This window comes from Xenopus laevis, chromosome 1L (genome assembly GCF_017654675.1).
Source record: "Xenopus laevis strain J_2021 chromosome 1L, Xenopus_laevis_v10.1, whole genome shotgun sequence".
NCBI classification, from domain to species: domain Eukaryota; kingdom Metazoa; phylum Chordata; class Amphibia; order Anura; family Pipidae; genus Xenopus; species Xenopus laevis.
The window spans coordinates 171,630,495-171,648,193 of record NC_054371.1 but is presented as its reverse complement, the minus strand read 5'-3'; the positions used below and the strand labels follow the sequence as shown (position 1 = coordinate 171,648,193).

The window sequence follows — 17,699 nt, the reverse complement described above, 5'->3', positions numbered from 1 at the left end:
GCTGTAAAGGCAACCAAACTTTGCTTTTAACTGAAAGGTTAGCTGAAAGATAATAGCTTGATTTACACAGACAGGTGAATGCACTGGTTTCAACTGACCATCAAGTTAGGGATAACATTATTTAACTCCTTAATTTAGTTTCCTGGTAACCTACACAGAACATGGAAACACATTTATGAAGGTCTAGGAGACAAAAACAGAACCTCTACCTCCGTTACAAATGAAAGATAGATCATGACATCTTTGGAGTTTGGTGTAAAGTAACATCAACAATGACATGGAACAATCAGCAGCACAATATTATACCTGCAGAACCGGTTACAGAGTTGTTTATTCACCTTAAATAGCAAAAACTGGTGAGTAGAAGGCCTACAAATGAATGAAAGGCACACAAGGTAAAAAGTTGGTGTTGACCAATGCCTGCCTATATAGATGGTTATTTCAGGTCATCATTTAATTTGAAGCATATCATCTGCAAAGGAAATTCGTTTTAGCTTGTAGAGCGATGAAGACATTCAGATTAAACAAAATACTTGGTTTTATAAACTTAAATTAGTACACCAGCCCAGCAGCTTTATGATAATGAATATCTCTATACTGTATCTCCAACCTTTTCTCTATAAGCCCTTGTCATGATGTATATGCCAACGATTAAACATTTAATAGACAGACTAGATAAACCAACTGGCACTTTTCCTGCATTCATATTCTATGTCAGGTGAATTGGGAGCATGCTTGTGAATGCCAAGTAATGTCACCACAGGAGGATGAACAATGATTCAAAGAATAACACTGGACACTAACATCTTCAGTCTTGTACAGAGTAATGCATGCAGTATCCACAGTGTTCATTGTTACTTATCTATTAAAGTGTTGGTACTATTGGAGTACATACTACAAGCTAGAAAAAATGCAAACTAGAAGATCTGCCTTGACTACTGCAGTATTATAGCTGCTCTTTGATTGATAATTATGGGGGATTTAGTAAGAGCTAAAGACTCATGAGTTTGGAATGCTCTATCAGAATTAATTAAATATCCAGCCTGGTTCTGGAATTTCTGACCACCGCACTAGTACAAAAAATAAAATTGAACGAATTAAAGGAAGTAAAGAAAGCAATGGGTCAGTATAACTGTATAAGTTGCAGCAGATCAGCATGACTACTAACTGGGTCACATATTATTCATTTCTGACAGACTTGCCCTTTCCTAATGTACCTTAATGGGCAAGAAAATGGAACATCCAGTTATAAATTAAATGATTCAAATCTTCGGATCCAAAAGATTTTACTTGGCATTTAGGCAGTAAACAGTCTCCAGTTATTCATTCATTAATTATCATTTCCTGCTCCCTGTCTAAACTGTACCTCCAACCTAACAACTCAGGTAAACAAAAACTGCCAACAAGTAACTAATCCCACCCCTAAGTGAGGGGAAGAATAAGCCAGACAGATACTAACTAGGGGATACCATGGACACAGGGAGGTGTACTGAACATAAAGTTAGAGATCTAAAAAGAGTTAAAGAAAGTGCAATACATATAATTTAATGTAGTCAATTTCCCTTCGAGACAAAGTCAACGTTTTTTCTTATAGGGCTTTTGGGCATAACAACAACTATTCAGAACACACTTAGCATGTGTATGTTACTGACACTCCACACATGAGCCAAGATGGGGAGCTCCTGTGCACAACAGGAAAGGGCTGAATAATTTCTGTTATAGAACCTTTAGGCTGGTGCCATTAAAATTTCTAGCCATATTTACTTTTCGGCTTAGTACATAACAGTATCGGGAAGGACAAGTGTTTTTACTCCTGCTCAACTATGAACTGCGTTTTTCCAGTAAATTTTTGTCAGGTCTAAGATATGAAAACCATTTAGTAAGTGTTTTCACCTGAAAAAAATGGCCACCAATAATTATCCAAAATTAAAACTAAAATGACCATTTTTTCAAAATAAATCTGGCCTAATGCATTCATTTCATATTCTTTTATTTTTTATTAGCAACTTAGTAGTAATGAAAGAAAAATATTTCTGCTGAAATACTGTTCAAGGGAAACATATGTAGATTAGAGAGTTATTAGTTATAGAAATATTAGGAGTATATAATGTGCTTTCCATGCCTTAGTTTCTATAAGGGAGATATGTGGAGGGCAGTACCGTTGTGAACTAAACGGAGGGCCACCGATAATAAGATACGTGCCCAGACCACATCCAAGTTGAGGATTAAAGAATAGTGATCAAAGTAAGAAGCCATTTTACTTGAAAAGATGCGTAGAAACTGAAACTTGAAATAACCAAGATAAATGTTTAGTGATGTATACCCTTGGGAAACCCCTTATGCAGTTTCTCTTTTCTGAGGATGTCTGGCTCTTGACATTTAGATAAAGCTATAGTTGTTTTGGCTGTGCCCAAATTGTTTGCTGTGCTCCAACTTCAGCAAAAAGCTGTTTATTTGAAGGGAATTATGCATCCTGCTTGACCATTTATGGAAAGCTAAATTCACATGGCTGTCCAGGTACTGGCTAATCATTTTCTGCCCACCACAAAACTCTTCTAGTGTGTACATTAGTTCTCAGGCCAAGAGTTAGGAATTCTTGATTGCAACTGAGAGTAGGATGCATGAGAGTGGCATGCATGTATTTTTTCTGTTTTTTCTGGTTTAAAAAAACTGGAATTCTTGGGATTTTTGTAAAAAAAAAACCTCCACCATCTAAAACCTATCAAGGTAATTTAGAAGTCAGTCGCAGAGGTTTTTTTAGGAGGTTTTGCTAGAAAATTCTATTAATGAGAGTGATTCTGGGTTTTTTTCCCACGGAAAACTCGATTCATTTTTTGGGTTGTTAAACCTGAAATTGCTGATCTGAGTTTTTTTCATTTTAGTTTTCTCTTAAATAGGAAACCAATCGAGATAAATAACCCCCTTAATGTATATTACTAAACGCATAGATTTTTTTCATAGGAAATCCCCATAGATATTGGTGGCTAGCAGCACTTCTGAAAAAGTACATAGCAGAATAATTTATCAATCTGGCATGCTGGTTTGTTATCAGCATTTGAACACAAATACCTGATATTTTGAAACTGCAATGATCACTAAGGGGCCTATTTACTTTTTTTCCTACAAATCATATTTCTCCTCTAAAAAGTAGTTGTTTTTTTTTACTTTTCTAAAAATGTGAGATTTATGTAGGGCCTATTTATCAACAGTCTAATTTTCATGGTTTTTGAAACCAAGGCCAAACTCAAACTACAAATGTATTCAGATTTATTAAAAAATCTGAATAAAAAGAATTTGAACTGAAAATTACACTTAACTCTGCGCTAAACCTCTAAAAATATTAGCGGAAAAAAATATGAAAGTACAAATTGATTTAGAGTGGTTCAAAAATATCAGCGCAGCTCCCACTGATTTCTATAGGACTTTGACAACTTTTACCTGGCAGAGTTTTTCTTAGCGATTTTTACAGTTTCTACATTTAATAAATCTCAACCTTTTAGAGCGACTTTGAGAAAAACACAAACTGTTAGAGATTCATGGAAAAAAAATATTTTGATTGTTAGTAAATGATCACAGATAAACTTTGATACAAAACTTCTCCAAGTAAAAGCAGTCAAGGTCCCATAGGAGCTGCACTAATCCATTGTAACTTTTTTTTTTTTAAACCAGACTTTTCAGGTGACCAGTAAATGCTACCCGCTGATTGGTTGCTATGGGTTACTACTCCTGGGCAAATTTAGTGCCTTTTATTACATAACCCATAGAGTTTAATTGTGGTTTCAAAAAGCTCTAATACCACTAAATTGGGCCTCCCAATTTTGAGATTCACTTTAGTATAGGTAATTTCTGAATTAAATATAATAAATACTGGTATGTGATCTGTTATCCAGAATGCTCAGAACCTGGGGTTTCTGGAATCACGGATCTAACCATAATTTGGATCTTCATACCTTACATCTACTAGAAAATCATGGAAATATTAAATAAACCCAATAGGCTGGTTTTGATTCCAATAAGGATTAATTGTATCTTAGTTTGGATCAAGTACAAGGTACTGTTTTATTATTACAGAGAAAAATTTGGATTATTTGGATGAAATTAAGTCTATGGGAGATGGCCTTTCGTAATTCTGACTTTCTGGTTTTCTGGCTAACAGTACAGGGATTGTTTGTCCGTATATTGCAATATATTTAAGCTGGCCAACTACGTCAAAGTCATCCCATATCTAGCCAGTCCTATGCTCAATTTTCATCTGATTCATTAAGAATTCTATTGCTTCATTATACATTTTACAAAGGGACTAAGTTTTACCTGCAACTTACTAGCTGCTTTCAAAGTAAAACTCCCAAACTTGGCTGCCCTTTTATTAGACACCAGTCCCTGTTTTGTTTAAAGGGTAAGGCATTTTTCAGTAGCAGTATGCACAAAATGTCTCTGTCTTAAATATATTGTTAATGGGTTGAGTGCAGAGGACTCTTGTAAGTGTCTATATGTATTTTGTGGTCACAGCCTCATTGCACCCCCGCCTAATGGTTTTAAAAAATAGTGGTGAGCACAACTTTCCCTTGTTACTGGCTAACAGTCCCATACCTGTATATAAAATGCAACTTACTTTTGTAGTTAGAATAATACATTTGTAGAAAAAACTCAGTAACTATGTAAGTAGGTTTCCTCATGCTAGGGAAACCAGGTTTCCTTTGTAGTCTATTTCCAAGTCAGATGACTTCATTCCACTATCACAACAGAACAGGGAGGATTACAAGACGCAACTGACTTACACAGCCTGCTGAAAACAACCTTTTACTGAAATATTACAGATATAAATATAAGGTGACAGTGGTACTCGCAGAAATTCCACTTCCATACACACCTTTCCCTCCATTAAAACAGCTATTGTAATTCATCCTTCAGCTAACCCTTAATTAAAACTCAATTTTAGTTGTCCTTTAAGAAACAAACAACAAAAAATAAAAGATTTGCACTTGACAATGTATTTCCTTTTAAGTGACAAAACAAACAAAAACAAGACTAACCCTTGCAGCTACAAGCAAATGAATGAGGACTTGGCATGGTACAAAGCCTGTGAAGCAATGCGGATTATTAAATCAAAAGCATGATGAATTAGAGGTGAACGGCACAGAGATTCCAGAAACTGGATAGAGCAAATAAAAGAGGAAGGTAAGAAGAAAGATAGAATTATTTTGGCAAGCAAATGAGAGAAGGATATTTTGTTTAACACACCAGAGAGTTTTCTGTGTCTCTGTGGGGTGGCCTCAGAACTGCATCCCTATGTTCTTTCTGACAAAAGTCTGATTTCCGGGCAGAAATGTCTCTGTTATTTAAATCCCCGATACATGGCTGCTGTTCATGCATCTCAGGCTGATTCTTGATATTGCTCTTGTTATCTACAAAGCCTGCACTCATATCACCAAAATCCTCCTCCACGCTGCTTTGTCTGGTTAAGGTTTTTCTGCGTGTTAGCATTTGTTTGGGGTCTCTAGGACATAAAGGATTCTGAGGAGTCTCCGGGGCTGTATTTCTAGCAATTGTGTTGTAGGCTTTCCTGTAATTACAACGTGCCTCCTCTTCCTCACTGCCACAATCCAAGCCACTGTCTGGGCTCCTTGAAAGAGATCCAAGTTTGCTTCCTTCTGATGTGAAGTCCTCTAAATATGGAGGGGTTCCATTAAACCTAGCCTTTGAGAAATGCCATGGGCTCTGATGGCGACCATCTCGGCTACCAGCCCTGGGTATGTTACTAACACTAGCTAAGGTTCCTCTTGTTTTATAAGTTATGCCTATGGAACAACCTCTGTGCAAGAGCTCAGGATGCTCCCCTCCTTCTTCTGCTACTTCAGGAATACTAAACAGTTTTTTACTGTGTTGCTGTTGTGGAGAATAATCCAGCTGCTCCTTTAAAGCAGGGTCTGTAGTGATAGTCTTAGAGTACTCCATAAGAGAATATGTGTTAGAAGAAAAAAGAATGACCAAAAAAAGAGGGGGCAACAAAAGTGCAATTGAATAAAAAAGAAAATGAGAATAGAGGTAGAAGAAAGGGAAAGAAAAATAAAGACAGGGTTAGTTTTAGAGGCAATGGAAAATATTAGGCATGCAAGTTTACTCTGTGAAGGAAAGGTTCATGCTCTGAATGGGAATCTGTGAAAAATAAAGACATGATTAGGACTCTGGTTGAGATTAGAGAAAACATAAGATCAATACAAACAATGAGAGCTTGGCATATCAATGCTATAGTAAGAGTCCATGCAGGGAGAGATGCTGCACACAGACAGCCATTGTGAAAGTAGGGTTGTGGTTAAGCAAACTTCTCATGGCACTAGCTAAATAAATAATAGACTGCATACACCAGAGAGAGGTGGAGATCAAAGACTAATTGTTTAGTAAACTGATCCAACTTTGGGGCTATCCAGTGGTATGGCCTACGGGCCATATAGATCACCTAATTGTGTTTATTTTGAATGAATTTGGAAAGATATAGCCCTGCTATAACTAGATCTTCCAAAGCTTAAACATGCCAATATTTTGGACAAACCAATGACAGGAAGGTTTGTTCAGACTTTTTACTTAGGTGTCGATGAATATGTATTAGCAAAATAAGAACTTTATTTGAGGATCTCCACGTGCCCTCTGCTTTATTTATCTTAGTATCAGTGCCTATACACGTTTGGTGGAGTTTTAAAAAAAAAAAAATGAATAGGTGAATAGGTCAAAAGTAATGGCATATTTTGAACTTTTTTGTATATTTAAATTTTTCACAAATCAACATGTACCTAAATCAGCAGATAAAGACTGCAATGAGATGCCAAAGTCTAGTCCAATGTTGAATAGTTTCAAAAAGATCTCCAAATGTAATTTAAAAAGATTTAAAAAAAAATAAAATATATATATATATATATATATATATATATATATATATATATATATATATATATACTGTACATAAATAGTAAAAGCCTACAACCAGATTATTGGTTTTTCCTCTGTGCTGCCGTTTTCAATAATGTGGTAGAAGTGAATGAGACCAGAATTTTACTATTTGATGGAAGTCGTGTGTATATGGACTGTACTGTTTCTCCACTAGGGGGCTCTGTCTACAATAAAAAATGATATTGTCCATTGTACCCAAAAGTTTCCATGGACACAGCATAGATGTCACCATAAGCATCAAAATGAGTTATTTCATGCTGAATTTACACAGGTTATTCCTAATTGTAGTGGATACTGATTAACCTCAACTGTGTTTCCAGCAGCCAATGTGTTAAAAAAGTACCTTAATACGTTGATGTACAATTTGCCAGCTGTATATAGCTAGACACGAAACTTTTCCTACTGTACTGTGAGCAAATCCATAAATCTTGAACTCCTTGTGTAGGCATATATTGATCTTCACATCCACCATGTTGTCAAATATAAGATGACCAACAACGTTAAAACGCGCTTGAAATTTCATCATATTTTTAGATATGTCTCATGATCCAGAAGAAGTGCAGTAATGTTTTTGGAAAGACACTTTCTGAGGCATACAGCTTCAGGATATTTGGTAGCTATATACTTTAAATGTGAAAGACCTGCGTTGGTCTTAAGGGCATTTAATTTCCAATAAAACAGTATTTATAGTCATTTTGTCACTGGGGCTACTGTAAAATGATATTTCCAGGACACTGAATCTTAATAGAACATAATCCTGTATTATAACATAACCTTTTTTTTAATGTCAACAAAAACAAATGGCGCATTATGCAGGACAGAGAAAACTGTGCAAATTCAATTTGTTAATTGCTGTAAAGGTCTCTGTAATATATAGTGCATTATGTACAAGACGTGACTGCCAACTTTGCATGAAACAAAAGTGTTTCACCCTTTTGATTTCAATGGCATTGGAAATGAGTTCCAAAACCTACAGCAATACAATACAATAAACTTGATTGATTATCTTGAATAGAGCAAAACAATATAGCAACCTTCCTTTGTATTAAATTATGTTTAAACAACTTGTTTTATCTTTCGTTATCTGATTATTTAAATGTGTCGTGTGGATTTTGGCTGCTGTACACAGGGCACTGGACTGACCTTACATAGACGCCAACTTGCAGAAGACCCTGCTTTTGCCATGTTCCTGAAGATAGTAAGTACCATTCTTTCTAAAATAAAGTGGATATCCTCCTAAATGCCTTGTTATTGCAGTCAAATTGAAAATTGTTCTTATAGCACATGATTCATCTCTAAGTACACAGATGAAAACATGACACATAATAGTGCTTCCAGGTTTTCAAGCAATGTCTACCAGAACCTGACCTGTAAGCTACTTACAGCTCAGTATTTTCATTTCCTTCGGCCTTCCGTGGTATTTCTACCATTCTACTGTTATACCGTGGCAGCTGCAAGTCAAGCCACCAGTTTATTAGCATGTCTGAATTAAAGGCCAAAGGTGATATGTGCTTTGGATCACCTTCATTCCTCTTACCTTGAGGGTGTTGTGCGATGTGACACTGACTCGTCTTCTGCCTCCGTCTTCCAGTTGCATTTCAGAGTACAGCTCTTCTTCATCTTCCTCTAAAATGTCAGATAAATCTGACCCTCTGCTGCTCTCTGTATGATAATCTTCCCCAGGGCAATAATGCGGCTAGAAATATGGAACAGCAAGGCAAAAGGCTTCGGTTAAAGTGCTTCAAATGCATAGCTTTTAGTAAATATTTTTCCTGTAAAGACAATTTTATAGGCTTTGTGTATAAGTAATTAGGGGATTTCACTTTTTGGAAAAAAAAAAAATGCAAAAACAGCTAACACAACACTTTGATAAAGCAGCTAGCCATAACTGTTAAAAGGGTGCATAAAATTGCGATTTTGCAGACAGTATTAGGTTAGGATAAATCTGTTACATTCTTGCTGACTTACACAGTTAAATAAAATATGCTGTAGTACATTAAAAATATGGACTTCAAAAAGGATGCAGGATTGACCAGAATACAAATTCTAAAAGTACATTAAAGGACGAGGAACCCCCCATAAAGCAGATTTGACTATTCAGTTGTTGTCCCCCCTTGACATTCCACAACCACTAGGTTTGTATTGCAGTATAGATCTAACTTTATTTAAAATTCGCTGTGTAAAACCTCTGCTGCTTTCTTTATCACAGCCGTAATTCCCCCCCCCCCACATAGCTTCACAAAGATAGCCACCAAATAACATCAGTGCATGTTTGGATAAGGCGCCATCTGCACATGCGCAAGTCTCGTCTTGGATTATTCTATGCAGAATCCCGTTTTTGGTGTTGTCGAAGACCGCTGCATTACAGGAACTTTTCATTGTGCAAATAATGGAAATTTTAACATGGATGACTGTGTTACAGTGATATAGTGCAGGACTAAGAAGACTCAGCAAAGCTGCAGACTTCAGTGCAAGTAGGCTAATACTCTGATGATTTATCTTCTGCTTCATACAAACCCTAAAGCATGACATGCCTCTTGAAGAATATGGCTCAATAGTTTCCTAGATCCTAACACAGTGGTATACTCAATATTGTTGGTGTTTACCAAGACTCTGTGCATTCTCTAGGTCTCCCTCTCTTCTGGCATATCTTACAGTATTCCAAAAGAGAATATGCCTCCTAACTACTCAAAACTTCACAAAAAACGATGTTCAAGTAAACTCTTACTCTCAAATCCCTCTTGCAAGTGAGGCTCAAATTATTTCCCAAAACAAAACTAATGCTTACAATCATGTCCTTATCATGATCCCCCCTTTCTCTTATTCTGTAAGAGTTTGTAAAGAGCATTCCTGTGCATATTGTTTGTCTATGCCTTTTATATTTTTAATGTTCTGTAATAGAAGTATGTATAAATTCCTTTTGTTCAATTGTTGCAGTAGCTACTGGCATATGTAATAACTGCCAGATCATTTTAACCAACATATATCTGTCTATTAAAGGGATACTGTCATGGGAAAAAACATTTTTTTCAAAATGAATCAGTTAATAGTGCTGCTGCAGCAGAATTCTGCACTGAAATCCATTTCTCAAAAGAGCAAACAGATTTTTTTATATTCAGTTTTGAAATCTGACATGGGGCTAGACATATTGTCAATTTCCCAGCTGCCCCAAGTCATGTGACTTGTGCTCTGATAAACTTCAATCACTCTTTACTGCTGTACTGCAATTTGGAGTGATATCACCCCCTCCCTTCCCCCCCCAGCAGCCAAACAAAAGAACAATGGGAAGGTAACCAGATAACAGCTCCCTAACACAAGATAACAGCTGCCTGGTAGATCTAAGAACAGCACTCAATAGTAAAAACCCATGTCCCACTGAGACACATTTCCTAACTGAGAAGGAAAAATAGCAGCCTGCCAGAAAGCATTTCTCTCCTAAAGTGCAGGCACAAGTCACATGACCAGGAGCAGCTGGGAAATTGACAAAATGTCTAGCACCATGTCAGATTTCAAAATTGAATATAAAAAAATCTTTTTATTCTTTTGAGAAATGGATTTCAGTGCAGAAGTCTGCTGGAGTAGCACTATTAACTGATGCGTTTTGAAAAAAAAACATGTTTTCTGATGACAGGATCCCTTTAATAACCATTTTGTCTCAACTACTTGTAGTGGCATATGCCTGACTCCTACAGTTCACTTCATTAACTCTTTATTGAATACAGGGAGGCAGAATTACTCATTTTTAAATTCAAGTTTATCCAAATTCGATTGCGAATTTTTTTTTTGAAAATGTAATATATATATATATATATATTGTTTTCAAATTTGACTCAAAAGAAGAAAATAGCTTTAATATTGTTAATACACTTTCCCATTGACTTATACATATATAAAAGCTCACCAGGCTATAGCTGCCAATTCATCAATTCAAATTTCTGAGTTTGGCAAATTGAATTGGAAAGAAAAATTTAAACGCAATGTTAAATTTTAATGGATAGGCTTTAGTATCAGGCTGTGCCGCAGCCATCTAAAGTGAAATGGAAATGTATTCTTGAATGTACCTTGACATCAGCTATATCCAGGGTCGGACTGGGGAGCCCAGGGCCCACCGGGACTACTGTCCTCCGACCCCCCTGCCTCCCTTCTACGATGCGCCGAGCACGCATGCTCGAAGGCGCTGCTCGGCGCCCCCTGCGTGTAGGCGCCGTTCAGAGCTCCTCAGTGAAAGGTGCCGCACGCATGCACACATGGCGCGGCACATAGAAAAAAAACGTACGATCAAGACTGGGGACTGGCCTGGCGGGGGCCCATTAAGGGTCGGGGCCCACCGGGTTTTTTCCCGGTGTCCCGCCGGGCCAGTCCGACACTGGCTATATCTATCAGGGAATGGCTGGCACACATGAAGGGGTTGTTCACCTTTCAAACACTTTTTTCAGTTCAGTTGCTCCCCAGAAATAAAGACTTTTTTCAATTAGTTTCCATTTTTTATTTGTTACCATTTTTTTTTTTTTTAAACTGAAATTTAAAGTTAAATGTTCGTGTCTCTGGTGTTTGAGTCTGGCAGCTCAGTAATTCAAGTGCAGATTTTAAACTGTTACAATTTTGCAACATTTAGTTGACACATTTCTCAGCAGCATCTCTGGTGTATTAGTAACTATTGTATCAATTCTTACAGCTGCCTGTAATGAAACCCAGAGATTCTGTTCAGCAGGGACAAAGATAAGAAATGTATCAACTAAATGTATCAGTTTAGAAAAGTTTACAGGGTCGGCGACCCACCCTTCCCAGAGCTGCTTTAGAAGGTGAAAAATGACACTTTACATTTCAATATTAGAAAAACTATCACACATAGAAAATAGAAAGTAATTGGAAAAAGTCGTTATTTCTGGTGATCTATCTGAGACATCTGAGGAAAATTTACAAAACTCCTGCCAAACGCCAAAAAAAATCAGATATTTGTACAATATGTGGCAACTGTCTGACCCACTATTGTCACCTGCTAGTGAGCAGCTCTAGTATTGCTCTAATAGTCAATGCAACTTGAGACGTATGTGTGTATAATATATAGATAAAGTATTAGCATGAAATGACAAATGCATTTATTATCCAGGTTTCAGTTAGCAATACAGATTTGTCTCAGGACTTGCAGACAGAAATATTGATTATAAACTAATTGGTTCATTGAGCTCCTGAATGGTCTTGTGATTATATTTAAATGGGATTGCACCCTGCTGCTAAAATGCCCCTTCCTAATCGGGTGTGTGCATACTACTATGTAACCTATTAACACTGGCTAGTGTTGCTTTATAAAAACACAACAGTATTTCTAATTCTTCTCAACCTGTAAGATCCAAAAGCCCACTGAAGTAGAAATGCACTGATGATTTTGTGATCATATGCAAAGTAATAATGAAATGTAGCTACAGCTGATCCTTGAAACCAAGATGTCTTGTTCTGTAAGAGCAATTAAACAAACAAGACCTTATTTGGTTTAGACCTGCTTTGACCACCACAACACAGTGACCAGTGCCACAGGATATGGTGCTGCCTATGATAAATGGAGATGCTGTGAATGTTCATTTTGGTATTCCTAAGCAATCTCTAATTCAAGAAAGAAACAACAGGCAGCAGGTAAGTACATTATTACTAATATTTCTCTGGGAGTAAAATGTGGTTCAATACACCCAATGTGCTATAGACCGACACAAAGAAGGGCTGCAAAATGTTTCTTGGGAAAGAATCCCAAGGGGATAAATCAATGGGATCTTTGCCTGGGCTCTTCAGTGGCACCAACAGCATTTACCAAAGCCAAATATTACTATTAAAGGAAAACTATACCCCCGAACAATGTAGGTCTCTATAAAAAGATATTGCATAAAACAGCTCACATGTAAAACCCTGCTTCATGTTATTAAACCATTTTCATAATAATATATGTTTTAGTAGTATGTGCCATTGGGTAATCATAAATAGAAAATTGCCATTTTAAAAAATAAGGGCCGGCCTTTGGGATTGTAGGATTCACAGTGCACACAAACAAACCATACATGTTAGGTCACATGAGCCAATTAACAGACAAAGTTCTCTGTTTTGCTTCCACACTTCTTCCTGTTACAGAGTTGTAGTATTTCTCTGAGGCAGCACACAGACCATCACAAAATGGTGGTTCAAGGCAAGAGATGTAAAAGGGCAACATTTACATAAATATATATTCCAGTTTGGTAAGATTCTTTAATATGCTACTTAATTTGATATCATATAAATAATAATAATAATATATTTGAGGTTGCTTATATATTCATTTTGGGGGTAAAGTTTTCCTTTAATGCTGGAAACAATTTTAACAATTCAGTAATTATAATCCATAATAAGCCTTTGGTATTTATAATGTATGGTGAGCAGACTAATGACTGGTAAGGTGGCTAATAAACACTGCATATTACTAATTAAATGACACTTATTAGCACTGTATTTTCCACCCATTACTTGGCCTATTCCCCTCCTGTTGATAAGCGTCAAGGGATGTTTTTAATAAACAAATTAAAATGGACAGATGCTTCATTCATTACAACTTATTAAAAAGGCTATATGTGGCCTTTCCCTCTGATTACACAGTACATTTAGGTGCAAGATATTTCTGCATGAGTCCTACTAGAAAGAGCTGGGCGCCAACACGATGTGGAATTTCTCAGCCTGTGCCATTTACTAAGCAGAATCAGTAGACTCTAGAATGAATATATATGTATGGAATTTATTATCTGTAATGTTTGGGACCTGCTCATTTCTGAACAAGGGATCTTTATGTAATTAACATAGATTTGTGCAACGTTAGTTAAAGGGGACCTGTTACCCTATGAAATAATTACAAATGTTTTTCTTTCATATCAATTGAGCAAAAAATACTTTTTTTACACTATATACACTATGTATATCTTGTTTCCTTCAGTCTGGTAACTCACAATCACAGCAAGCAGGCAAGCGCCATTATTTATTGTTATTAAAGCAAGTTTTGTATCACCCCAAAATCTTGTGTATGAGCCAAAATGTGGGACCTAGTGCTCACATCATGCACAAGCTATGTAATTATAGAGTGTGAGTAGTTAAGGGGAATGTGAGGAGTGCAGTGATATCTAGGAAGTAGTGATGTGCGGGCCGACCCGATACCCGCGGTCGGGCGGCTCCTCGCGGGTGTGGTGGGCGGGTGCGGGTTGAGCTCTTCTCCTGCTCTCCCCGCACGCCACCTTCAAATGCCGACTTCCGGGTTCCGGTTTTATAGTCTCGAGTCTACATGCCCCACCCCTTTTGTGACGTCATTGGCGGGGCGGGTAGGTGCGGGTCTATAAAAGGACCCCAGAAGTGCGGCTGCGGGCTGCAGCAGGGTGGGTTAGGGTCGGTTGCGGGTCAGGAAAACCCTGACCCGCACATCAATACTAGGAAGTGCTGAATGGAAAGTGAAAGTCATTGAATGGCCCACCTCTATGCCTGAGGCAATATACGACTGACAGTTTCGATTTTTAAAAACATTTTTAACAGGTATGGATGTTTTTATTAAAAAAAATATGTTTTTGGATTTCATGTTTAATTTGCATAGAACTTTAATTATACAACTTTTATGTGTGGTTGCTAAGGCATTATTATTTAGGTCCTTAAAGGGCACTATCATTCTAAAACCCACAGTATATCAATGCATACGTTCTCTCTCTAATACCCCAAAAGGGTAGGGATCTTGAAATAATAATAATAGTTAATAAGTAAAATAGTAATATTTTTCCACTTTGTATATGCAGTTATTTTGTGTACAGATATAAAGTATACTGGCTGCCTTTTACACAGTAACATGACAACTTAGTTAAAGGGGTGGTTCACCTGTAAGGTAACTTTTATTATGTTATAGAATGGCCAATTCTAAGCGACTTTTCATTTGGTTTTCATTATTTATTTTTTTTATAGTTATTTGCCTTTTTCTTCTGACTCTTTGCAGCTTTCAAATGGGCGTCGCTGACCCCTTCTAAAAAACATATGCTCTGTAAGGCTACAAATGTATTGTTATTGTTACTTTTTATTACTGATCCTTCTAGTCAGGCCCTCTCCTATTCATATTCCAGTCTCTTTTTCAAATCAATGCATGGTTGCTAGGGTAATTTGGGACCTAGTTACCAGATTGGTTAAGATGTAAATTGAAGAGCTGCTGAATAAAAAGCTAAATAACTCAAAAACCAATTGCAAATTGTCTCCGAATATCACGCTCTACATCTGACTAAAAGTTATCTCAACGGTGAACAACCCCTTTAATGTTATAAAACCTTGAAAATGGTTTTGAATATTTTGTTAACAATTATCTGTGCGTGTCAGTATTTTATTTCTTAGTGCTTGTAGCCTGGGTAAACCATAAGGTGGTAGCATTGTGCAAAGTTTCCCACCATTACTATGGAGGGTTTATTATTATTCTTTATGCTTTAGCTAAAGAGACAATTAAGGAATATATCTGAATATCACAGCCTTCAATCACATTATAATCAGTTACAAGAGGGGTCATCTGATAGAACTTGTACTGTGGCCAGTTATATATATAGGTAAAGATGGAATATAGTTTTTCTATAAGCAGCGGCAGCCCCATGTTTACACATAGCACGGGAGATTACTGTTCCAGAGTGACAGCTACAACAATGCTATTTTTTTCTGTAAAAACGTTACCTTTTATACTCAAAGCACAGCCCCTGACTAAATAACAAAAGATGCCTTGAACAGAAGAAATCCAAAAACATGTGCAAGGACATACCATAACACTCTATTCTCCTGTTGAGCAGAAATGTGTATTTAATCAAGTATGGACCATTTAAGTGGGAGACTTCTACACTGTTTAGTGAATGTCAGATACACAGATACTGTACACCAAGGAGCAGAGAAAATGTGCCTATATACAACCTACCAAAAAAGTACAACTATATGTAGTAATCAGTCTACACATTTAATTGCATGGTGCCAGAGTAACACGTATATAAATTGCATGAATTGCATGAAGTAGAGAAAAACCGTGTCAGCACAACCAGCACCAGAGAGTTTAAATGCAAGTGTACACATATGTTAATGAAAAAGATAAAGTGTGGATCAGCAGTTCACAGCCCTTGTTCTATCACTTGGAAAAGTGCAAAGCATCCAGTTCTGTCACTATAACATACTTGTACAGCAACACTGATAAAAAGGCTTTGTCATTTGCCAACTCGCTTTGTTTCTATTCTCTTTCTCTTGACCTGGATGGGGCACTGGGCGCTTTAGAGGATTTTAGAATACAACACACATTTTTAAAAGTGATATATTATATTAAGATACATTTAGTAACCATCACGGTTACCTTGGATATGGATATTTCTTTATTCAGTCTTGATTTAAAGGAGAAGGAAAGGTTAAAACTAAGTAAGCTTTATCAGAAAGGTCCACCTAAATATACCAGTAAACCCTCAAAGTAATGCTGCTCTTAGTCTTCTGTCAAAAAACAGCAAATTTATTTCCTTCTATTGTGTACACATGGGTTTCTGTATCAGACTTCCTTCTTTCAGCTTATATCTCCAGGGCACGGCCCTGAGCATGCTCAGTTTGCTCCTCCCCCTCTCTCCCTTGCTTCTCACTCCTCCCCCCCCTGCTGTAATCTGAGCCCAAAGCTATGAGGGAAAAGGGAGAGACTCAGGTAGGAAGTGATGCCACACCAAGCTAATATGGCAGCTGCTATCCTAAACAAACATCTTCTAGAGCTATTTTGCAGAATATATATAGCATTCTAGATTGCACTGTTGTGGCTAATCTGTTGGCAATGAACTGCCTCTGTAGCTTTTCTTTTCCTTTAAAGCTAACAAACACTTTACTTACTAAGTATGTTATAGAATGGCTAATTCTAAGCAACTTTTCAATTGGCCTTCATATTTTTATCACTTTTGAAGTATTTGCCTTCTTCTTTTGACTCTTTCCAGCTTTCTAAAAAAACAAATGCTCTGTAAGTCTACACATGTATTGTTTTTGCTTCTTTCTATTCAGGTCCTCTCCTAATCATGTTCCAGTCTCATATTCAATTCAATGCATGGTTGCTAGGGTGATTTGGACCCTAGAAACCACATTGGTGGTATTGCAAACAAAAGATGCTGAATAAAAACCTAAAAACCACAAATAATAATAAATAAAAAACAATTGCAAATTGTCTCAGAATATACACTCTCTCTCTAGATCATACTAAAAGTTAATTTAAAGGTGAACAACCATTTTAACCAAGGCAGCTCTAGCAAGGACAAAGTCTGGCAAACTAACAGATTAAAAATAAATTCATCAGATTTCATTTCATAGTTTGTTCCTTTCTGTTCTTAATTTTGACTTTAAAATCACAATAGATTGAAGTTGCTTTATCTGCTTCTATTTTTCCATGCTTCCTTCACAATCACCAAAATTCATCTATTCAATCACACAGAACTGGCCCCAGAAAATGAGTAAAACCGGCATACTGTGAATCTCTGCTCCTACTATGTAACGGCACATTTATAAAGATCTTACCTGCTTCCCAAGTTCCGAGCCCTTTAGAAAATCATCCACAGAGGCCCCCTTTCTTTTGATGTGTGGAGAGTCATAACCATCCTCCTCCTCATCTGAATTAACGTAATGCACTGCATTACTCCGCTCACTGAACTGGCTTCTCTTTTCATTCTGGATCAGCAAAGAGGAGATGAGTATGTTAACATGTCATTGTAAATTCTATAGGCAGACAAGTTATC

The 17,699-nt window shown here is 36.9% G+C and overlaps 1 protein-coding gene across 4 annotated transcripts in view; it reads right to left on the bottom strand.

The window, feature by feature from the left end:
* The window catches only part of rimbp2.L (RIMS binding protein 2 L homeolog), a 211,219-nt gene that overhangs the window by 18,092 nt on the left and 175,428 nt on the right, over nucleotides 1-17,699 (bottom strand). For all 4 annotated transcript variants that reach the window (XM_041567214.1, XM_041567218.1, XM_041567220.1 and 1 more), the window contains 3 exons: nucleotides 17,482-17,631; nucleotides 8,483-8,641; nucleotides 5,242-5,949 (listed from right to left, as the gene is read on the bottom strand). In XM_041567214.1, coding sequence (XP_041423148.1) covers nucleotides 5,242-5,949; nucleotides 8,483-8,641; nucleotides 17,482-17,631 — 1,017 coding nt within the window. The remainder of the gene's footprint in view (nucleotides 1-5,241; nucleotides 5,950-8,482; nucleotides 8,642-17,481; nucleotides 17,632-17,699) is intronic.